The 24,396-nt window shown below is 39.5% G+C and overlaps 2 protein-coding genes across 3 annotated transcripts in view; one reads left to right on the top strand and one right to left on the bottom strand.

Annotated features, from left to right (window-relative positions):
* ST13 (ST13 Hsp70 interacting protein) overlaps positions 1-8,020 on the bottom strand; it is a 34,262-nt gene extending 26,242 nt beyond the window's left edge. Inside the window, exons 1-2 of the mRNA XM_012741766.3 lie at positions 7,727-8,020; positions 720-777 (exon numbers count right to left, since the gene is read on the bottom strand). Of these exons, the coding sequence (XP_012597220.1) occupies positions 720-777; positions 7,727-7,836 (168 nt within the window). The 5' untranslated portion in view covers positions 7,837-8,020. The remainder of the gene's footprint in view (positions 1-719; positions 778-7,726) is intronic.
* Positions 8,021-8,340: 320 nt separating this feature from the next.
* The window catches only part of XPNPEP3 (X-prolyl aminopeptidase 3), a 52,700-nt gene continuing 36,644 nt past the window's right edge, over positions 8,341-24,396 (top strand). Inside the window, exons 1-2 of one of the 2 annotated variants that reach the window (XM_012741762.3) lie at positions 8,341-8,522; positions 22,509-22,625. In XM_012741762.3, coding sequence (XP_012597216.1) covers positions 8,459-8,522; positions 22,509-22,625 — 181 coding nt within the window. In that variant the 5' untranslated portion in view covers positions 8,341-8,458. Of the gene's footprint in view, positions 8,523-22,508; positions 22,626-24,213; positions 24,353-24,396 lie in introns of those variants that run through there. The other variant, XM_012741765.3, reaches the window with a different exon arrangement.

Genomic DNA, 24,396 nt, shown 5'->3' with positions numbered 1-24,396 from the left:
ACCAAACTGATAAAATGACTCATCTAAGAAAGAGATAACTACATTTTGAGCTTTTGCTTTTCTCATTTCACTTGTTCATAGATATAACTTCTATTTTTACATCCAAATAGATCAACCACACTTACGATTCTAAATAATAAAACAGTAAATCTTATCAATTTAAGACAGCTAATCCCAGCTAATCAGAAAACTTGCAAAAAACCTTTTAGACATGAAAACAGACAATGGAAGAAACAAAAAATTCTCAAGAAAGCATTTTTAAGAGTACATTTTCCCTCTTCAGCTACTGACAACCTCCTGATCCCACATATGCTTTCCGATTCACTCAGAAATATTACTCAGGCAGTAGGGCAGAAAAAGTTTAGAATTACTGATGTTACTTGCTCATTTTCTTTGTAAGTATTAACAAAATATCTTTAGTACCTGTGCTAGGTGTTTAAAAGACAATAATGAAAACTACAAAGGCACATCAACACAGAACTTGCCACTTACAGGCCATGCATATAACATATGTATAACAATTACTGTCATTTATTCTAAAGCATGGTCAACATTCAACCCCAAATTCTCAGTTTTAAATCAAATTCCATAAATTTGGTCTACAACAGAAATTTTAAAAGATCTTATTTCCAAGTGATCTTGAAAAAATCAGGAGAGCACTCCCTAAGAAATCTTACAGTACTTTATAACTAAACATAACAAATGAAATTAAAACTTACCTTTATATTTTCTTCTGATTTAGCTTTCGGAGTAGCAGGTGGTACTTTACCCCCCATGCTTGAGGAAGATGAGGAAAAAAAAATTGTTTACAAAATTAAAATTCACTATGTCAAGCAACATATTTATGCCTCAAAAAAAGTTAGACATTTAGATGGCTACCATTCCAAAATTTAAGAGTAAATTCTCAATCAACTTGAATACTTTAGCATTATTATTGTTAAGTCTTTTTCAGCTTCAAATTCCATTTTTAGCATACTGGTTAATGAAACCCTTTCCTGCCTCACTAAGCCTAACAAACATAATTACAGGCCGGGCACTGTGGCTCACGCCTGTAATCCTAGCTCTTGGGAGGCCGAGGCGGGTGGATTGCTTAAGGTCAGGAGTTCAAAACCAGCCTGAGCAAGAGCGAGACCCCGTCTCTACTATAAATAGAAAGAAATTAATTGGCCAACTGATATATATATATATATAAAAAAAAAAAATTAGCCGGGCATGGTGGCGCATGCCTGTAGTCCCAGCTACTCGGGAGGCTGAGGCAGGAGGATCACTTGAGCCCAGGAGTTTGAGGTTGCTGTGAGCTAGGCTGACGCCACGGCACTCACTCTAGCCTGGACAACAAAGTGAGACTCTGTCTCAAAAAAAAAAAAAAAAACATAATTACATAGCTTCTCTGTACCCATTCCCAAAGGAAAAGAGGCAGAGAAGCCAACATGCAATGACAAAATCATTTGTACAAGTTGTTACCTGAGAATTCAACTCAGGTATATTTAAATCTAAAACTTGAAATTTGACATTTAGCAAGACTTCAATTTAATTCAAACAGGCAGTTTATGGAATAATTATGCAGTTGTAATATAGTAATTCAAAATGTTTATATTTCCTGACTGGGACCTACAAGAAGTTTTCTTGCTTATATTTGCATGCCCCTCACATTACAGATTTTTCTCCTGCTTATCCCCTCTAAACTTCACCCATTAATACTTCCTCTTGGCCTTGCAAACCCTTCATTCCCAAATAGTCTAGAGCAACACCATGAATTATAAGCAAATAACTTGAAAAGAGAGGGAAAAAGATGACCAAAAAATTGGCATTATATGCTCCATTTGGTGTGGACCCTAGCACATAAGCTATGTGACTTCAGTCCAGTGACTAAATGTTTGATGAATTTAGGGCACTCTACAATGGTGAAGGTCAGAAGTCACACACACTTTACTAAAATTTGTTTTGAAAACAAAGAACAGCAACAATAAAGTCATTAACTCTCTTTGTTCACATAAAATAAGATGTATTAACTTGGAAATACATAAAGGGTTAATCCTTTATAACTACAGTTGTGATAGTCACATTTACATTCATTTAAGTTTGTTGGGTAGAATTTGTCAACAGGATAGGTGCAGGTAGGATTTAAATGGATATGTTTTCTAAGGTTCTTTTACCAATTTACAGTTATATCAGCAGTATGAGAATTCCAGTTGTTCCAAACACTGGCCAACACTTAGCTATTGTCCATCTTTAAGATTTTTAGTCATTCTGAAAGGTGTGTAGTGGCATCTCATTGTAGTTGAGTCCTTTTCATATATTTACTGGCCACTTAAATAGCCTTTTTTGTAAAGTTCAACTCTCCCTCAGCTATCAGGTTATCTTTATTTATTTGACAATGTTCTTTGTAGATTCTGCTAAGTGCCCTTTGTCAGTTTTATGTGTTCCAAGTGTCTTCTACTCTATGGCATGCCTTTTCACTCTCTTAACATCGTTTGATAAACCCAATAAGAAGCAAAAGCATAAATACAAAGTAGCAAATGGAATGAAGAGAAACAGAATTTGGAATTTCTTATAAGAAAAACAAGCACACTTTTTCCATTATGTTTAATCTGATTTGAAAAAATCTTCAGTTACTAAGTATTCTTAATAAGGAATAGCTCCATTATGTCAAAAATAAATAAGATTACAGGATCCAAAACATCTTAATTTTGCATACAGCAAAGTAAAATAATTTAACAATAAGGAACAGACATATAAACACAAAATTCTTTTCTACAGGAAAAACTACTTTTCAAAAGAGCCTAGTGATCAAACACTAGTCCTTTACAGTTTAAATTTTAATGAAAACACAGGGCTTCTTAAGCTATGTTTTTTCTAAGTTTCAAAATGCAGCATCAGGAATGTATTTTGGGTGACATCCAAACATAGTTACACAGTCTAACTTATGTTAGACTAACTCTGGAAGTGATATGCCTACCAAGAAGTGTATTAAGCTAAATCTAAAACTAAAGAAAGATCAGACAAACCCTAATTGAAGGAAATTCTATAAAATAATTTGCCTATAATATTCAAACTGTCAAGACCATGAAAGTCCAAAGAAGACTAAAGAATCTTTCCAGAATAAAGGAGACTGAAGAGACATGACAACTAAATGCAACATGTAATTCTGAGGATTAGGTAGTATAAATGCATAAATGTAAGTTTCTTGAGTTTGATTGTTCCATTGCAGAGACTGTCTGTGTAAGAAATACTCAAGGTGTTGGGAACATAATATTGGCAACTTATTCTTAAATAGTTCAGGAAAACTGTCCTTACAATTTTTCTTTGAGCTAGAAATGATTCACAAAAAACAAAAATTAGGCCGGGCGCAGTGGCTCATGCCTGTAATCCTAGCACTCTGGGAGGCCGAGGCGGGCAGACTGCTCGAGGTCAGGAGTTCAAAACCAGCCTGAGCAAGAGCAAGACTCCATCTCTACTATAAATAGAAAGAAATTAATTGGCCAACTAATATATAGAGAAAAAATCAGCTGGGCACAGGGGTGCATGCCTGTAGTCCCAGCTACTTGGGAAGCTGAGGCAGTAGGATCGCTTGAGCCTAGGAGTTTGAGTTGCTGTGAGCTAGCCTAGGAGTTTGAGTTGCTGTGAGCTAGGCTGATGCCACAGCACTCACTCTAGCCTGGGCAACAAAGTGAGACTCTGTCTCAAAAAAAAAAAAAAAATTAAAAGCTAGATTTTTAGAGTTTCTCACATTCTGAACTCTAGTTAACTACTGAAAAGATAACACCAATGTATAGGTACAGACATTTCAATTAAAGCTTCCAAATTTAGAAGAAGTTTGTTTCCTGCCAAAAATTGCCATTTGGACATTGCCAGTATAGGCTTTTATGTTATACAATCGAGCAGGGGCACGCAGAAGCAGACTTTATTCATAATTCTTTTAATTTGATAACTTCAACCTGCTTTGTACTATTTATACACATGTACAAAAAACTGATTGCTGTAGTCCAAATTCTCTACTGAAGGTAGAAAAGCATTCTGTTGGCTGGGTGCAGTGGCTCACGCCTGTAATCCTAGCACTCTGGGAGGTCGAGGAGGGAGGATTGCTTGAGGTTAGGAGGTCGAAACCAGCCAGAGCAAGAGTAAGACCCCGTCTCTACTATAAATAGAAAGAAATTAATTGGCCAACTAATATATATATAGGAAAAATTAGTCGGGCATGGTGGCACAAGCCTGTAGTACCAGCTACTCGGGAGGCTGAGGCAGAAAGATTGCTTGAGCCCAGGAGTTTGAGGTTGCTGTGAGCTAGGCTGACATCAAAACACTCACTCTAGCCTGGACAACAAAGTGAGCCTCTGTCTCAAAAAAAAAAAAAAAAAAAAGAAAAGCATTCTGTTCACTTAATTTAAAATATTAAAGGCTATGCACCATGCACTGTGCTAGAAAGTAGAATACATAGGTAATCTCTTTGATCTTAATTAAATTACCATCAAACAAAATTATAAAAGCACATACAAGATACTAAGTAGATTGAGTTGTTAAATGGGAAAAAATAGCACCAGAAAATGCTTCTCCCTCTAAAGACTAAAACAAAAATATCTCAAAACATTATTTGTTGAAAGTCTACTAGGATCTCCACTACTAGTTCAGAAAGATTCTTCCTTTTAATTCCTCTTGTGATGTGAAAAAAAGATAAAATATTAAAAAATAAAGAAAAATTTTAAAAAAAGAAAGATTTTTCTTCATATTTCTCTTTGTGCAATTTAAAAGGTTGCTAAACTAACAAATGCTTACACCAAATAAAATTTTAAGCTATGAACAATGGTAGTAAATAAGCAAACAGACTGTTCTTCAATTTCTATCTATGACTAATTTAGTATAGGCATACTGAAATTGTTTGAACTCAGGAACCAATAGTAATAGTACGATTGGGCCTAGGAATGTTTCTGGATTACAAGTCTCTACATTCAGCCCAATCTGCTATAATCTTGGATTGTTTTAAGTCTAAGATTAAAGTCAATTAACAATGTGTCACGTGAGTTGTATTTAACTCATGCTAGTTTTGAGACTGGGGCCTCATGAAGCATACATAACTCACATGTCTATCTTGAGCAGAGTGAACTATTTTTAAAGTTGCATATAACTCACATATACAAAACAATAAAAAAATAATCAATTTTTCATTAAATTACAAAGTATTGGGTTTTTTTGAAGTTTTTATTTTATTTTCGTAATAAAACACTGTGGCCCCAGAGGAAATTTTTTTCTTCTAGTATGGCAGTCAATGTTAAACACCTCGCAGTCTAAAAAATGTAAATTTGAATTTAGATTAAAATAAAGATATAACAAAACCTTCTAAGTTACCTATCTCAATCTAAGTTGAGAATAAGACCCCTATATGTGCCAAGATGCCTTAACCCAAAAATTTAGGATGCCAAAAGAATATAACTGGAATCAGAAAGAAAAAGTGGAATTACCTATGAGAAACCTTACAATAAGACACATGGCTATTTTTTTGGAAAAAGTAGTGCCTGACAAATAACATTTTGCAAATCTTAAATTGGAATTCTGTACATAGCCATAATCACTGCAGGCACAAGTTACTTAGGTTCTTGGGTTTTTTGTTTTCTTATCTTTTTTTTCCTCAGTGTCCTCTCTAGTAGGAATGGAACAAAAATATTGTCTCCACTCACAACTTTCAACCTTGGAGCTAGCTATTTCTTCCGGTGGTATGTGTCTGCCCTATTTAAAATTTTAGGAACAATTTATTAATTGCAGGATCTTTCCTATAACAAGTAGATATAAGAGGATAAAAGCATACAAACATCTTTTCTTTGCTTTTTAAAAAAATCTTTCTTTCCAAACTCTTCTCTAAAGTAAAAAATAAATTAATAAATAATAAAAATAAATAAATAAATAAAAATTTATTTTATTCCTTTTTTTAGAGATAGGGTCTCCCTATGTTGCCCAGGCTGGATTCCAACTCCGGAACTCAAGTGATCCTCCCGCCTCAGTGTCTAGAGTAATTGGGACTACAGGCCTGCGACACCACGCCTGCCCTGATACAAATACCTGATACAAATTGAATATCATGTTATTCAATACAGAAAATCACTAAAATCTAGCCCTCAATTCCTAGTCTTGACATTTACCTAACACCAATCTGTAGGTTTTTCTGTTGAGAAGCAAGGAGTTTGCAAAATAGGATTTTTTTTTCTTTTGACACAGAGTCTGGCTGTGTCTCCATGATCATAGTTCACTGAAACTTCAAATTCCTGAGCTCAAGCGATCCTCTTGCCTCAGCCTCCCAAGCGGCTGAGACTACTGGCACATGCCACCACACCCAGCTAATTTTTCTATTTTTAGTAGAGACTGGGTCTCGCTCTTGCTCAGGCTGGTTTTGAACTCTTGAGCTCAAGCGATCCTCCAGAGTACTAGGATTACAAGCCTCGTGAGCCTCCTCTCTGGTCCAAAATAGGATTTTTGTTGACTCTCAAGAATAGTTATAAAGTTACTATAATAATTTTACATAGTTTCAGAATCTCATATATAAAACATTGAGTAAAAAATCTTACGATAGCTAGAAAATCAAAGGGGAGAAAAAGACTGAAAAACCTGTTAAGAGGAAAAAAATTATACTACCAATATACAACGTTGTCAAATTTTAACAAGCTTTTCCTTAGAATAAGCTTGTTGTAAGAAATACTCTATCAAATATTTGGCAATCATGAATTCATCTACCCCTATAAAAATATTACTAAAATAAACTGATTAATGTTCTCCATAGTTTTCTCTTAGGAGTTGCAATACTTTGGACAATCTCTATTCATCCCCCTGAAATACAATTTGTATGTCATCTCTTTCAAATTCCCCACTAGTACCTTTTTTTTTAAAAAACATCATCTTCACGGAAGATTTCCCTCTCACATTTTCTCTTAGGTGCCCCCAATATGTAGTACGCTAATTTCCATTACATAGTAAATACCAAAACGAATTTTTGTATTTATTCGTCTGTATCCCTAAATAGACAGCACTTATATTGTTTCCCAGTACCTGGCACAACGCCTGTTCAATTAATTCCTTGCACGTAGCGAAGTGCTCTAGAGTTAAAGCTAACTAGAATACACCCTGGAGACATGCCAGGCCTTGAAAAAGCATTTATTTTTCTTAAACTGTTCAGAGTGACAGCACTGCCACTAACGGAGGTACACAGTAAGTGACTCCCAAGATAATTAATTCGACGCAATTAGAATCGCTGTAAGGTAAAAATAATAAAACACAGTTATTTTTGTTTTAACTCACTAAATAACCATTATTAAAACATTAATGGGATAGTGCGTCAGGGAGCCGCTATGTGTTACTGCGACGTGAGCAAGACACCAGAGATTTAAAAAAAAAAAAAACCCACACAACAGAGGAGTCTTGCAGTAGTAACTCTTCTCACGTTGTCAGTTCCCAAGTATTCGCAATCGTCTGTATTTATGTTTCGCCCAAGACACACCCCTGGCGACCTCAGCTCTGTCCCCTGCTTCCCCGCCCCTGTAGTATCTCAAGGCTCCCGATCCTCCATTAGCAGTTCCCTTTCCTATGCAAGGAGGGAGCCACCAAGGGGCAGCGACACTTTCCGGCTCCTCCGCCGCCCCGACCCCGCTCCCAGCCGCCCCGCGCGAGCTCGGGCCCAGCTCCCCGGCCCCCACCCCGGCCGTCCTCCTTCCCGCCCCCAACGGTCCTCAGGCCCAGGTCTCACCTCTCCACCCACTCCCTCAGGAAGCGCATTTCCTCGGTGTGCAGAATGCTCGGATCCTGCTTACACATTTTCACGAAGGCCCGAAGCTCGCTCACTTTGCGGGGGTCCATGGTCACAAGGCGGAGGACGCGGCTGAGGAGGCTGCGGCCCGATTCCAGGCCCGGGCGCTAGCTCAGCGTGATCGCGCAGAAGGGGGCGGCTGCCGCGAGGCAGAACAGACTAGAACCTCCCCGGCCACTGGCTCCTCCCACCCAACGGTCTCGTGACCCCGGGTCCTTCGCTTGCTCATTCCCACTGCCTGTACCTCCACTCCTGCGCACTGCCTAGAACCTTCTAGAAGCCTGGCTGTTCCTTCTGTTGCCTGCCTCTCTACGCACACATTCTTATTTCAATTCTGGACTAGTTCCCAGGATGGGTCAACCACCTACATGGGCACTTTCAAGGAGATAGGAAATATCAGCCTCTCCAGGAAGCCATATACAATCAGATATTCTGTGAATAAGCATTAACCTGGTCACAACACCCAGAAGAAAAAAGGACCAGCTGGCCAGAGAGGCGGTCAAAGCACCCGGCCTGACGTAAGCATTCTGCGCCGCCGCAGAAGAAAAGCCCGCGAGCGGCGCCCGCCGGAAGGGGAGGGGCTATGGCCAGGTTTCCTGGCGACGCGGTCTGCTGGCGGCTGTTTTCTTGGCTTCTGCCTCTTTCCTTTCCTGACGCGTGAGTTAGGTCGATATGCCTTGGCTGCTCTCAGCTCCCAAACTGGTTCCTGCTGTAGCAAACGTCCGCGGCCTCTCAGGTTAGACTCTCCTCCCACGGTGTCACCTCCAGGGCTTGCTCTGTGAGAAGCTTGAGGAGCCCCAGAGGGGTCCAAGTCGGTCTCAGGAGATCCCTGGCTTGGCGGACCCTTCTACTGCTGGGGCCTCCGCTCCCCAACCCTTTGTGCTCTTCGCAGATTTCTTCTTTACCAGCTGCTTCTGGAAAAGGGTGGGCCCTGTGTTCTCTCTACCTTTGAGGTATTCTGGGAAGCTGAAATAACTGCGGAGAGAATTGTGTGCCATCCCGCAGAGGGACTGTCTTCAGTTACTCGGACTCACGTTGTGTCGGTTACCTCACTTGCTTAGGTGACAAAGTGTCTCCGTATCAAGTAGCGCTTGTTTCTGTTAGGTTAACCTAAAATCTTATTTTCGTGTTTTCCAAGACTTGATTTGATAGCTGGCTCCAGAATATATGAGAAATAAGTTTTGTTTTTTTTTTGAGACAGAGTCTCGCTTTGTTGCCCAGGCTAGAGTGAGTGTCGTGGCGTCAGCCTAGCTCACAGCAACCTCAAACTCCTGGGCTCGAGTGATCCTTCTGCCTCAGCCTCCCGGGTAGCTGGGACTACAGGCATGCGCCACCGTGCCCGGCTAATTTTTTTTTATATATATATCAGTTGGCCTATTAATTTCTTTCTATTTATAGTAGAGACGGGGTCTCGCTCTTGCTCAGGCTGGTTTTGAACTCCTGACCTTGAGCAATCCGCCCGCCTCGGCCTCCCAAGAGCTAGGATTACAGGCGTGAGCCACAGCGCCCGGCCGAGAAATAAGTTTTAATGAAAATTTTTTTGACCAGTTCCTCTCAGAAGAGGTAATGTTTGGAAACACTCCTGGTGTCCGAAAGTCCTCTTTGTAAAGACAAGATAAAGTAGCCTAGGAGTAAGGGAAATCATTTTTTTTTGTCGGGTGTCCTCTATCGCAAGCAATTAATCTGATTACCGTATAGCTTTATCAGAGAAATCTATATCATCTGCCTTGCAGGGGGATCTGTCATTCCATATTTCATGTGTGGAAGCCAATATGTAAACAGTGTGAACCAGCGCACATAGTATTTGATATCAAAGCTATGTCTTGGCATACGTTTATGTTGATATCTTGAATTAATTGAAAATGGAATGTTAATCATATCGACTTCTTACTGTAAAAAAAATAAAAAGTCATTGTCCAGTGCATGGAACTTGTTCTTCAATTCTAATTGTAAAGTTGCAGAAAGCCGTCCCTTTGCATGAGATTAGGTGAAAACATAGATGTGGAATTGATCAGTTTTAATCACAGAATCCACAGGACTAGGACTAGATACTGGATTATACGTGCCAAGATCTTTGAAAAATATATTCATTATGCTTTAGTTTGCTTCAATGGAACAAGCAAAACTAACAACCTCTTATATTAACCTGAAATATTGGCGCTTTTTTTTGAGACAGGGTCTCACTCTGTTGCCCTAGCTAGAGTGCAGTGGTGTCATCATAGCTCACTGCAATGTTAAACTTCTCGGCTCAAGTAATCTTCCTGCCTCAGCCTCCCTAGTAGCTGGGACTGCAGGAGAACACCACTACACCTGGCTAATTTTTCTATTTTTTGTATTGATGTGGTCTCTATATTGCCAGGCTGGCCTTGCTTGATCTTCCCTCCTGGGCCTCCCAGAGTGCTAGGATTACAGGCATGGACATCATGCCTGGCCTATATTGGCTTTTTTTAACCAAATGAATAAATGATCTCCTTGAGTCTTTACAGTTCCGATAAGTTAGGGCAGATGGCCTTGTTTTACAAATAAGAAACTAAAACACAGGATCATAACAAATCAGGAATTTTAGTTGTATGATTGTATCTAGTTATTTTTCTGTTATACTACCACTAGGTCTTACTCTGGCTTAGTATGGTCCGTTTGGGACTTTTGTTCATTGAGTGAACCAGAAAGAATGTAGTTTTCAGTAACTTTTGAATTAGTCATATTGGATGGATCTTCACTTCCCGTGAGTTGCTCATAGTCTTGTCGAAGGAGATAGACAAACAACAAATGACAGTATAGAAAAGTGCAATAATAGAGTCTTGACACAAGTGACATGGGAGCTCAGAAAAGGCAATAATGCATTGTAAATACTATGTTGTTCTGGGATTTCATTAAGTTTTAGAATTTACAAACTCCACATTTGAGGTGCTCATAAATAGAACTAGAATATCTGTGATGCTCTTGGTTGCTCTACTTTAGAAAGGCTCTGAGTACAGAGTATTGAATACCATGGGAAACTTTCTCATCTGTGAAAGTCACACATTGCTAAAGTAAAATGTTCTTACTAGCTAAAGGTTAACATAATTATGAGATTTCATTAGTTGAAATATGCTGTTAACACCATATAGTCACTTGAGAACAAGCAAGATAAAGTACTAGTCATGCAAAAGTAAGTTATGTTTTAAAAGAGTATACCATTTAAGGTGTATATAAGTCTAAAATGGGAAAGGGAAGTATTGAAAATATTAAAAATAAGTAGAAAATATTTTTTAAGCCCTGTTTTCAGGTAATGGTTAATTCATTCATTCAACAGCACCAAATGTGAGCACTGAGTGCAAAAAGTTCTGCCCTCATGGGAGACAGATAAAAAACGTAAATAATTATAATACAACATACTAAATATAATAGTAAAGATCCAGTGATGTGGAGAAAGAAGTGATAAATATTTTGGGGGAGCAGAGAGGAAATGTAGGCAGGCCTTTAAAAATTAGGGATTTAGGCTCAGATTTGAAAAGCTTTAACCAAGTAGACTAGAGGAAAGGAGCCATCCTAACAGAAGGAATATGCAAAGGCACAGAACTCTGAAACAGAATGACTGGTACCAAGCATTGCAGTCATATAATATGGCAGAAGAAGCATTTTAAAAATATGTTCTAAGGCGTATTAACAAGTGTTATACCAAAATGATTCTGTGGTCAAATATATATGGGGAATGCTGCATTTCAGATTTCAGAGTGTACATAATAGGCTAATTCTATTAAATAAGTCTCTAAGAATGATATGTATTAAGCTGTAATTTGTAAAATGTATTTGATCATGGAGCCCCTTTTCTGTGGTAAGTCTTGAACTCTTATCCCTGGAACACATTTGGGAAATAGAGCAGTGATCCCTGACATTTTTGGCACCAGGGACTGGTTTCATCATGGAAGACAATTTTTCCATTGGGGGGAGGGAGTCCTCAGCCCAGGGGTGAGGGACCTCAGGGCTAGAGCATGAGTACGAATAGGTAATCGAAAATAAAGCTGAGAAAAAAGCTGGCTTATGGAGGGCCTTGTATATCGTGTTAAGAAACAATGAACTGGCCAGGCACAGTGGCTCACGCCTGTAATCCTAGCACTCGGGGAAGCTGAGGTGGGTGGATTGCTGGAGGTCAGGAGTTAGAAACCAGCCTGAGCAAGAGCAAGACCCTGTCTCTACTATAAATAGAAAGAAATTAATTGACCAACTAACATATATAGAAAAAATTAGCGGGGCATGGTGGCACATGCCTGTAGTCCCACCTGCATTCTTAACTCTTCTGAGAAACTGGTTTTTGCTAATACTGTAGTCACTACCCAGGTTGAGAACATTTTGGTCGTTTCCAGTTTGGGGCTATTAGAAATAAAATCACCACTCATTTCAGGTACAATGAGAAAGGATGGTGGATTGGGAATGAGGGACAAGATATGCAGGTTTAATGATCTGAGTTACAATTTCAGTGGATCAGTGGCTGCTATTTGGAGATTCAGCCAAAATCTGAATTGTAGGAATATATGGGAAGGTAGAATTAGTGAACCCAGTTAGAAGCAAATTAGACCAACGGTGATTTTCTTTAGGGATAATTTAAATTACTAGTAGGCCAGACCTGAATTAAAAAGGTATACTCTATACCCAGTTTGTTTTATTGTCCCAGAAACTTCCCTGTAATGATCTATCTCTGCTCTTCCTCCTTTATGTTGTATTTGTTTTATTTTCCCTCACATTTATAGACCCCTCAGTTAAATGATACTCTAAGAAAATATAAAGATGTAGTGTAGGCTGGGCGCGGTGGCTCACGCCTGTAATCCTAGCACTCTGGGAGGCCGAGGCGGGCGGATTGCTCGAGGTCAGGAGTTCAAACCAGCCTGAGCAAGAGTGAGACCCCGTCTCTACTATAAATAGAAAGAAATTAATTGGCCAACTAATATATATAGAAAAAATTAGCCGGGCGTGGTGGCGCATGCCTGTAGTCCCAGCTACTCGGGAGGCTGAGGCAGGAGGATCGCTTAAGCCCAGGAGTTTGAGGTTGCTGTGAGCTGGGCTGATGCTACGGCACTCACTCTAGGCTGGGCAACAAAGCGAGACTCTGTCTCAAAAAAAAAAAAAAAAGATGTAGTGTATGTTTCTAAACAGTCTTTCAAAATCATTAGCCAGGCCTGAATATTTTTTGCTTTGCATTAATTTTGTTTTGATATGCTAGTTGTTGAGGGGTATTGTCAAATGCTTAAAACTCAATTAAAATTCTTTCCAGGCCGGCTGAGGCAGGAGGATTGCTTGAGCCAGGAGTTTGAGGTTGCTGTGAGCTAGGCTGATGCCACAGCACTCACTCTAGCCTGGGCAACAAAGCGAGACTCTGTCTCAAAAAAAAAAAAAAAAAATTCTTTCCAGTATGTGTCCTTACATGTATTTATGTGTAGTATACCCATGAATTGTAATTTGCCGCCATTGGAAATAAGTAATAACATTGTTTTTCGAGCACCCTGGTCACATTGTACCAAGTGACTTACATGCAGTTTACCTTTAATTGACGTGGCATTCCAGTAAAGTAAATATTTTGTGCCCATAAGAAAACTGAGGTTCTGAGAGCTAATTTGTATAAGGCTACGTAGCTTGTTAGTGAAAAATTTGATACTTAAATTTGAGTCTGATTCCAAATTCTGTTCTTTCCCCTCTACTGCATCTCTTGGACCAGGACTTAAGAGTTTAGGTTGTAGACATTCTGCAAACATATATAGAAAATCCATGATCCTAGCAATGTCATGGGGCAAAGTGGGAGAATCATTTGAGCCCAGGAGTTTGAGACCAGCCTGGGCAACATAGTGAGACCTCATCTCTACAAAACATTCAAAAATTAGCCAGGCATGATGGTATGCACCTTTAGTCCCAGGTACTCAGAAAGCTGAAGCAGGAGGAGCGCTTGAACCCAGGAGTTTGAAGTTGCAGTGAGCTATGATGCCATGGCACTCTAGCCCAGCAACAGAGCAAGAACTTGTAAAGAAAGAAAGAGAGAGAGAGAGAGGGAGGGAGGGGAAAAGAAAGAAAGAAAGAGAAAGAAGGAAGGAAGGAGAAAGAAGGAAAGAAGAAAGAAAGAGAGAGAGGGAGAGAAAAGAAAGAAAGAAGAAAGAAAACCTATGAAACCTGTGATACAGAGACAAGTTAAAAAATAGAAAATTCTACTCAAAAGAAACTCAAAATTTGACAAAACTAATGTCAGTAGAGTGTGGATGTATAGCATAAGAAATTCCTTCTACAATTATACTTTGATCCCTTGCTACTTCTAACCGTGTGCCATTTTCTCTGATCCCTTCACAACAAAACTTAAGCAAATTATTGTCTTAGTGTCTGTGCTTTCTTACATCCCATTCTCTTCCTTGGCACACTCCAGTGTGGCTTCTGGGTTCTATCTTCTATACTATGCTAAAATGGTTCTTGTCAGGGACTCCAGTGACTTTCATGTTAGCAGATGCAGTGGTTGTCCTTTTGGCTTCCTCATATTTTGAAACGCTTGCCACAGTTTGAGCCCCTTCTTAAAACACTTTTGTTTCTTTAACTTCCTAAACATGACCTCTTCTAGTTTTTCTCCTTTCTCCTTCTCACATTAAAATTTTATAGTGTCAGATTTTGCTCAATCTCTCTAAGTAATATTCAGTCCTAGGGCTTTAGATACCATTTGTGCGCTTATGACACCTTAGTTTATATGTCTAGCCTGGCACTTTTCTCCCTGAACTTAAGATTGCCCATTTGACATCTCCATTACAATATCCAATAAATATCTCAGTCTTTCCATTTCACTTAATGGTACAACCATTCCCCCATTTGTTCAGGCTAAAATCTAGAATCATTCTTTTTTTTTTTTTTTTTTGGAGACAGAGTCTCGCTTTGTCGCCCAGGCTAGAGTGAGTGCCATGGCATCAGCCTAGCTCACAGCAACCTCAAACTCCTGGGCTCAAGCAATCCTCCTGCCTCAGCCTCCCAAGTAGCTGGGACTACAGGCATGCGCCACCATGCCCAGCTAATTTTTTCTATATATATTAGTTGGCCAATTAATTTCTTTCTATTTTTATGGTAGAGACGGGGTCTCGCTCAGGCTGGTTTTGAACTCCTGACCTCGAGCAATCCGCCCGCCTTGGCCTCCCAGAGTGCTAGGATTACAGGCGTGAGCCACCGCGCCCGGCCTAGAATCATTCTTAATTCCTCTTTTTTCTTTATTCCTTGTATCTAATCAGAAGCCAGACTCAACTTTTTCTTTTTTTTTTGAGGCAGATTCTCACTCTCTTGCTGGGTTAGAGTGCCGTGGTGTCAGCCTAACTCACAGCAGCCACCAACTCCTGGGCTCAAGCTATCCTCCTACCTAAGCCTCCCTGGTAGCTGGGACTACAGGCACGTACCACCATGCCCGGCTAATTTTTTTCTATTTTTAGTCGTTTAGGCTAATTTCTTTCTATTTATAGTAGAGACAGAATCTCGCTCTTGGTCAGGCTGTGTTCAAACTCCTGAGCTCAAGCAATCCTCCTGCCTCTGCCTCCCAGAGTGCTAGCATTACAGATGTGAGCCACTGTACCCGGCCCAGACTCAACTTTTTACCTTCAAAATATGTCCCAGATCCAAACAAGTCAAATAACAAATGATCCCTGCCTTCTACTAGTTGTTTATAGTTGACTGGTGAGCTAATTAGCAATTAAGTGAAATGTAGTAGGAATTAAAATAGAAGAAATAAGCATAGGAGCATTGAGGAGGACATTGCATTAGAAGCAGTAGAAGTGGGGAGTGCAAGAGAAGGCTTCCAACATAAGTGATGTTTGAGCTGATTTTGTGTTTTGGGTTTTTTTGTTTTGTTTTGTTTTGTTTTTTTTTTTTTGAGACAGGAGTATCGCTTTGTTGCCCAGGCTAGAGTGAGAGTGCCATGGCGTCAACCTAGCTCACAGCAACCTTAAACTCCTGGCTCAAGCAATCCTGCTGCCTCAGCCTCCCAAGTAGCTGGGACTACAGCTAAGCCTAGCTAATTTTTTCTATATATATTAGTTGACCAATTAATTTCTTTGTATTTATAGTAGAAACGTGGTCTCGCTCTTACTAAGGCTGGTTTCGAACTCCTGACCTCGAGCAATTTGCCTACCTCAGCCTCCCAGAGTGCTAGGATTACAGGCGTGAGCCACTGCGCCCAGCCATGTTTGAGCTGATTTTGTAGAAGTTGAATAGTCAAAGAAACAGGAAAAGTCCATTTTGGACAAAGAGAACAGTATTTTTGAAGGCAAATGCTGTTGAGATACAGAATCAGCTGGAACTCTAGAAGTAGTTGGGTGTGGCTGCAGTAACATTAAGATTAAACCAGACCAGTGAGCACGGTCCAGATCATGAAGGTTGCTAAGCTAAAGAGTTTGAAGCTTATTCTGAAAGACAGAGAATTACGCTTATAGTATTAGTGTGGAAGGCTGGAAAGTTAAGGACAGAACCTGGAATTTAAAACTGATTCATTTGACAAAACTTCTAAATAGTTTGAGACAAAGGACTAGCTTGCTCTGTTGCCCAGGCTAGGGTGCCATGACAACAGCCTAGCTCACAGCAACCTTAAAAGTCCTGGGCTTGAGGGATCCTCCTGCCTCAGCCTCCCGAGTAGCTGGGACTACAGGCACGCACTATCACGCCCAGCTAATTTTTTTTTTTCTGTTTTTAGTAGAGGCGAGGGTCTCACTCTTGCTTAGGCTGGTTTCAAACTCCTGACTTCAAGCAATCCTTTTGCCTCTGCCTCCCAGAGTGCTAGGATTGCAGGTGTGAACCACTACACCTGGCCCTAGAGACTATTTTTTAATTTACTAAAAATAAACATCTCTAAACCTGCCAAAGAAAAGATAAATAAATAAAAAGAAAATTAAAAATTTAAATTTAAAAATAAAAAAATAAACATCTCAATTTATGTCTTATGTTAAATTATCATTTGTTTGCTTTGAATTTGTTAGAATTAAGCTGCTGCTGCTTGAGAGTAGAAGGATTGGGTATGTTAGTATTATATGAACATAAAAAAAGAGAATTGGTTAACTTTTGTATTCAGTTATTTTACTGCTGAAATGATAGTGTAGGCAGTGTGGTTCTGGTAGTCATGGGCTCTAGGAATAGACTGCTCTTCAAATCATTGTTCCATCTTAGTATTTCATCTTAAACAAGTTACTTAATCTTTCTGCGTGTCTTTTTTCTCATCTCTCAATGCCAAGTACTGTAGTAGTATCTACCTCAAACATAGAATGTGCTAGTATTTGTTTAAAGGCAGGGATATCAGTAGATAGATTTGGTTTCATGTGAATAAAATATCTTTGAAAGTACAACAGAAAAGTGATAATCCTGGCTGCCTCAAGGAAGGGGAACAGGTTAGCTTAGGGACAGGGGTGGGAAGACTTTTCCCTGTAAATCTCTTCTCTATCTTTTGAATTTTGATTCATGTGAATATGTTACCAGTTCAAAAATTAAAGAGCCCAGGAGTTTGAGGTTGCTATGAGCTAGGTTGACGCCACGGCACTCCAGCCGGGGCAACAGAGTGAGACTCTGTCTCAAAAAAAAAAAAAAAAAATTAAAGATACACTTAACTCACATAGCTATAAGGATTAAATAGGTTAATATTAATACATATAGAGTGCTTATAATACTTTATGAAATATAAGAAACTGAATAAGTGTTAGCTGTCGTCATGATCATTATTATCATCAGTGTTGACCAGTTGCTGCTGTTTTTTTTTTTTTTTTTTTTTTGAGACAGAGTCTCGCTTTGTTGCCCAGGCTAGAGTGAGTGCCGTGGCGTCAGCCTAGCTCACAGCAACCTCAAACTCCTGGGCTCAAGTGATCCTTCTGCCTCAGCCTCCCGGGTAGCTGGGACTACAGGCATGCGCCACCATGCCTGGCTAATTTTATATATATATATCAGTTGGCCAATTAATTTCTTTCTATTTATAGTAGAGACGGGGTCTCGCTCTTGCTCAGGCTGGTTTTGAACTCCTGACCTTGAGCAATCCGCCCGCCTCGGCCTCCCAAGAGCTAGGATTACAGGCGTGAGCCACAGCGCCCGGCCAGTTGCTGCTGTTTGAAAGGATTAAATATACACTGGCTCTACTATCTGTTGTTTTTTGGTTTTGTTTTTTTTTTAAACAGAGTCTCGCTTTGTTGCCCAGGCTAGACTGAGTGCCATGGCATCGGCCTAGCTCACAGCAACCTCAAACTCCTGGGCTGAAGCAATCCTCCTGCTTCAGCCTCCCGAGTAGCTGGGACTACAGGCATGTGCCACCATGCCCGGCTAGTTTTTTCTATGTATATTTGTTGGCCAATTAATTTCTTTCTATTTATAGTAGAGACAGGGTCTCGCTCAGGCTGGTTTCAAACTCCTGACCTCAAGCAATTCTCCTGCCTCAGCCTCCCAGAGTGCTAGGATTACAGGCGTGAGCCACCGCGCCTGGCCTCTACTATCTGTTTTAATGAAGACGAATAGAGCTGCATCCTATACTTTGTAAGCTTTGAGTAGGACAAGAGTACTTACTGGCAAGGTTAAAAAAAAAAATAGATGCAAAAGTTCTACTGAACTTCTCATTTATTCTTTTTCTTTATACCACTCCATTCCAGTTACCCACTAACTCAACTCGTTGTTATACATGAACAGCCCGCTCTCATCTCTTCCCTGTGCCATCTCTCCTTTTAAGAAACACAATGTCAAGAGCCAAGTTTTAATAACTAAAAAATTAAGTGTGCCAAAGGCTGCTATATTTGGGGGAAGATTATTTCTATTGGTGTTTGCAAGTAAGAATATAGGGAATCTCATGATTGGATGGGGTAGGATTGCTCTCAGAATCCCATCATACTATTAAAAATTATTGAGAATCCTCCCCGCGCCTTTCCCCTCCCTGACTGGAGCTGGCCTCAGTGTATAGACATAGACTTGTAGTGCAGTGTTTTTCAAACTGCAAGTTGTAATCTTAGTTGGTCATTGTATTAGTTCCCTGAGACTGCCATAACAAATTACTGCAAACTTGGCAGCTTAAAGCAACAGAAACTCATTTCTTTTGCAGTTTTGGAGGCCAGAAGTCTGAAATCAAGGTGTCAGGATTGCTGCACACCTTCCAAAGGCTCTGCGGAATAATCTATTTTTTGCCTCTTTCAGCTTACAGTGGCTATAGGTATTCCTTGGCTTGTTGGCTGCATCACTCCAGTCTCTGTTTCTGTGGTCACGTTAATTTTCCCCTTTTAATTTTTTTTCAAGATGGGGTCTTGATGTATTGCCCAGGCAGACCTGGAACTCTTAGGCTCAAGAAATCTTCCTGCCTTAGCCTCCCAAGTAGCTGATACTATAGGGGTATGCCACCATGCCTGGCTGCTTCCTCCTCTTCTCTGTCTCAATCTCTGTCTGCCTTTGTCTTATAAGGAAACTTGTCATTTCATTTAGGGCCAACCCACATAATCCAGGGTGATCTTTTCGTCTGAAGATCTTTAACTTAATTACATCTTCAAAGACTGTTTCCACATAAAGTTAACAGTCATAGATTCTGAGGATTAGGACATGGCATATCTTTTTGGGGTTACCATTTAAGTCATTACAGAAATAAACTCATTTTCGTGCACTGAGACAAATTTTGTTAATGGAATGGCACAGGAAAAAAATCAATGTATTAGTCAGAAAGGATAGTATTTACTGACATTTTTATATGTATTGTATATACGTATGTATGTATGTGTATACTAGTTAAACTGTGTAAAGCTTATTTCCTTATATGTTTCTTGGTCAAAAAGGTTTGGAAAGCTACTACCTAAGATAATTGCTTTATTTCACAGTGAAGAAATAGTTATAGAGAAATTATTAAGTATGTAATATGCCAATATCAATAGTAGAACTAATCTAGAACCAACACTTTTTTAAACTGTACCGTGCTCCTTTTAGTTCTTTATCTTAGATCACCTTTCATAGTGCATACTTATTTCCTTTATTTTTCTCTGTGCTTACCTCATCATTCTTTAACATTTTATTACAGAAAATTTCAAGCATATACACAAGTAAATAAAGTAGTATAATGAACTTCCATGTGCTTGTCACCCAACTTGAACAATTATCAACTCCATGGCCAGCCTTTTTTCATATAAACCCTCATTCATCCTTTCCCCAATCCACTTCATTCATCCTTTCCCCAACCCACTCCATTGTTTTGAGACAAATCCCAGATCATATCATTTACTAATCTATAAATATTAGTTTATATCTCTAAAAGATAAAGTTTTCCATTTTAACATAACTACAATAACAGTATCATACCTTGAAGTAATTACTTCTGTAGTAACATCAAATATATCATCACTGTTCACATTTCCAGTTATCTCATAGATGTAGTAAGTAGTATGGGCGGGTATTTATTTTACACTTTGTTGCTTGTATCAGGATCCATATAAAATCCACATATTGGCTAGGTGCGGTGGCACATGCCTGTAATCCCAGCATTTGGGGAGACCAAAGCAGGAGGATCACTTGACCCGGGAGTTTGAGACCAGCCTGGGTAACATAGTGAGACTCCATCTCTACAAAAACACTTTAAAAATTAGCCAATTATGGTGGCATGTGTCTGTAGTCCAGTTACTTGGGAGACTGAGGCAGGAGAATCACTTGAGTTCATGAGTTTGAGGCTGCAGTGAGCTCTGATCTTGCCACTGCCCTCCAGCCTGACTGTCAGAGTGAGACTCTGTCCCTAAAATAATTTTTAAAATCCACATATTGTGTTAGGCTCTGTGGCTCATGCCTGTAATCCCAGCACTTTAGTAGGCCAAAGTAGGAGAATCAGTTGAGGCCAGGAGTTTGAGACAACCCTGGGCAACAAGGCGAGACCCTGTCACAAAAAAAAAAACAGAAAAGAAAGGGGGGGAAAATCCACATATTACAATTGGTTGGCCGGGTATGGTGGCTCACGCCTATAATCCTAGCACTCTGGAAGACCAGGTGGGTGGATCGCTCAAGGTCAGGAGTTCGAAACCAGCCTGAGCAAGAGCAAGACTCTGTCTCTATTATAAATAGAAAGAAATTAATTGGCCAACTAATATATATACAAAAATAAAAACTTAGTTGGGCATGGTGGCACATGCCTGTAGTCCCAGCTACTCGGGAGGCTGAAGTAGGAGGATTGCTTAAGCCCAGGAGATTGGGGTTGCTGTGAGCTAGGCTGGCACCACAGCACTCACTATAGCCTGGGCAACAAAGTGAGACTCTGTCTCAAAAAAAAAAAAAAAAAAAGAGCACAGATTGTGAAGTTGAGCTTAGGTTTTAATCTCAGCTTCTCTGGTACTAACCGTGTAACCTTGTACAAATTACTTCTCTGAATCTGATTCCTCATTTGTAAAATAACAGTGATAATGACTACCTCACATGACAGTTAAAAATCTAATATCTTGGCTGGGCACAGTGGCTTGTGCCTATAACCCCAGCACTTTGGAGGCCAAGGCAGGAGGATCAGTTGAAGCCAGGAGTTCAAGACCAGTCTAGGCAACATAGAGAAACCCTGTCCCTACAAAAATTTTTTTAAAAATTAGCTAGGCATGGTGGAATACACCTAAAGTGCTCTTGAGCTACTCAAGAGGCTAAGGCTCAAGAAGTGCAAGGTTTCAGCCTGGGTGATAGTGCGAGACCCTATCTGAAAAAAACAAAACAAAACTAATACCTTAATTTGGCAGACAAAGCCTTACCTTTGGTCTGATCCTTACTTTCCTAATCTTTTCATCTCCCTCCAGCAGCGCTAACCTGTTAGCAGAGTAGACTGTTTTTTGCACTGGTACACTCTTGTGAGTTCTTATTCTGTACCTCCTCCTGCATCTTGTCCACAGTCACATATATGTGCACATATGCATGCGCACACGCAGTGTTTTCTGTAATCTCATTCCTTCCCCCCTACTTCTGTGGCCCCACATAACACCTTTTGTATGCTTCTCTGCGTTCCCCAGAACACTTTGTGCCTGTTTTTGTTATTGCACCCATCTTAAACATTGTAATAGTCTTTGCATTCTTAAAAAGTTTGTATATGAATCCACCACTGCATTCACTATGTAGTATTGTAATGCTCTGTTTTGTCTCGCCTCCACTAGACTGCATTCTTTGAGGACAAAAGCAAACAGTTTTGTCATTCTTGTGTCTTTCTTAGCACCTGTTCCAATCATGTGCTCAATAAATTTTTATTTGAAGTAATGCTAATAATAGTAACACTTGTCATGCACCAACTATGATTAAGCACTTTTCCATACATTATTTAACTGGCTCTGTCATTCCAAGATTAATGAGAGAGCATGTATGTATTTTTTTCATACTTAACATATTCTCAATAAAAATGTTAATTATCTTTTCCTGAATTTTAGGACACAGCCTCTACCTCTGAAATCCTTCCAGACCTCTCCCCTGCTTCTGTTTGCTCCCTTCCTTTTATTTTCATAGTTCCTTCTTTATATTAATTAATACCTTTATTTTATGTGTGTGTGTGTGTATATATAATAGCCGACAAAAATCTCTAAGGGTCAAGATAACCTCATTTCTGTTTTTCCAGAGCCCAGTACAGGCTCTGGCATAGAGAAAGTGCTACATAAATATTAAAGGAGAGAATGAGAGAAATACTAACTTGCATTTTTCTAAAGCATCCAAATTGCTGGAGGTAGATAAATGTATTCCTACCATGAAGAATTTCTAGATCTCTTGTTCCATTCCATCCTCTTTATTCTTCATTCAGGATGCATGTCGTGTTCACAGCGAAGGTACTCCCTCCAGCCTGTGCCAGAGAGGAAGATTCCAACCCGATACCTAGGCCAACCCAGCCCCTTTACACACCCACACCTTCTCAGACCAGGTAAGTCCTTTTAACTGGAATAACAATGCTGTTCAAGAGAATTTTTTACAAAGTAATGGAAATATTTTAGGTCTATGCTATTGAGTAAGGTAACCACTAGCCTCATATGGCTGTTGTATACTTATAATGTTGCTAATGCAACTAAGCAGATGAATGTTTTTACTTTATTTAATTTTAATTAATTTAAACTTAAAAGGCCAGGCGTGGTGGCTCACGCCTATAACCCTAGTACTCTGGGAGAGCGAGGCAGGAGGATCGCTTGAAGTCTGGAGTTCAAGACCAGCCTCAGCAAAAGCAAGACCCCATCTCTACTAAAAATAGAAAGAAATTATCTAGACAGCTAAAAATAGTAGGAGCAAAAATTAGCCAGGCATGGGGGTGCATACCTGTAGTCCCAGCTACTCTGGAGATTGAGTCAGGAGGGTCGTTTGAGGTTGCTGTGAGCTAGGCTTACGCCATGGCACTCTAGCCAGGACATGAGAGCGAGGCTCTGTCATTCATTCATAAATAAATACATATATATATACATATACACATACATACAAACTTAAATAGCTATGGTGTGGCTACTGGTACTGTATTGACAGTACTACTCTAGAACAATAAATATGATAAATTTTGTAATTTAAAATAATTAGTAAAGTATTTCAGGATTTTTTTTAAAAAGTTCTATTTCTAAGTCATAGTTTCTCTAACTATATACTAACTATTGTGAATTACTGTGTTACACACATTTTAAAAAACATGTTTTTCTTCATAGCATTAAATGTTCTTTCAAAATTTAGTTTAACAAGAATATTTTTCTGCCGGGCGCGGTGGCTCACGCCTGTAATCCTAGCACTCTGGGAGGCCGAGGCGGGCGGATTGCTTGAGGTCAGGAGTTCGAAACCAGCCTGAGCAAGAGCAAGACCCCGTCTCTACTATAAATAGAAAGAAATTAATTGGCCAACTAATATATATAGAAAATTAGCTGGGCATGGTGGCCCATGCCTGTAGTCCCAGCTACTCGGGAGGCTGAGGCAGAAGGATTGCTTGAGCCCAGGAGTTTGAGGTTGCTGTGAGCTAGGCTGACGCCATGGCACTCACTCTAGCCTGGTCAACAAGCGAGACTCTGTCTCAAAAAAAAAAAAAGAATATTTTTCTGTAAATTAGGCCAAGATTTCCAGATCTGTTTGTCACGAATTTGAGAGGTAGTACCCCAATTGATAAAGGTGATGCAAAAAAAAATCTTTTTTACTAATTTTTTTTTCTCCTATAAGATCCCAAGGTTAAAAAAAAAAAAAGATCCCAATCTTGATGCTAGAAATATGTCATCACCATTGCTCAAAATAAGACCTAAAAATATTTTTGTTTTGATTTTTAGAAAGGCATTGAAGGGGTGAACTATGATGAATGACTATCATCCCAAAGAGCAACTAGGGTAAACCAAATGCTTTTAGAAAAAGCAGTTAGATTTTCAAAGAAAATTAATTGTTCCTTCTGCCATAGGAAGTTAAATCTGTATTTTTAAAGTAAGCATATATATTAATAATATAAATTGCCTTTAGAAATATGTCACTCTTTCACTATCTCCACTCAGTGAATGATACCAGTATGTCTCTCAGTGAGGACTTCCTTTTGCTGATTCTTCATCAGACTGGAATTCCTGCTGGGAAGTTGGCTGAAACTCAGGAAATGCAGCTCACCACTGAAATACACAAGAAATCAGAGTTTTTCAAAGCTGTAAGGTAAGCTTAATAAAGCAACCCAATTGGTATTAATTTAAGTATTT

The sequence above is a fragment of the Microcebus murinus genome, chromosome 10 (assembly GCF_040939455.1).
Source record: "Microcebus murinus isolate Inina chromosome 10, M.murinus_Inina_mat1.0, whole genome shotgun sequence".
Taxonomy (NCBI): Eukaryota; Metazoa; Chordata; class Mammalia; order Primates; family Cheirogaleidae; genus Microcebus; species Microcebus murinus.
The sequence above is the reverse complement of the archived record's forward strand: the minus strand, read 5'-3'. Positions and strand labels throughout refer to the sequence as shown.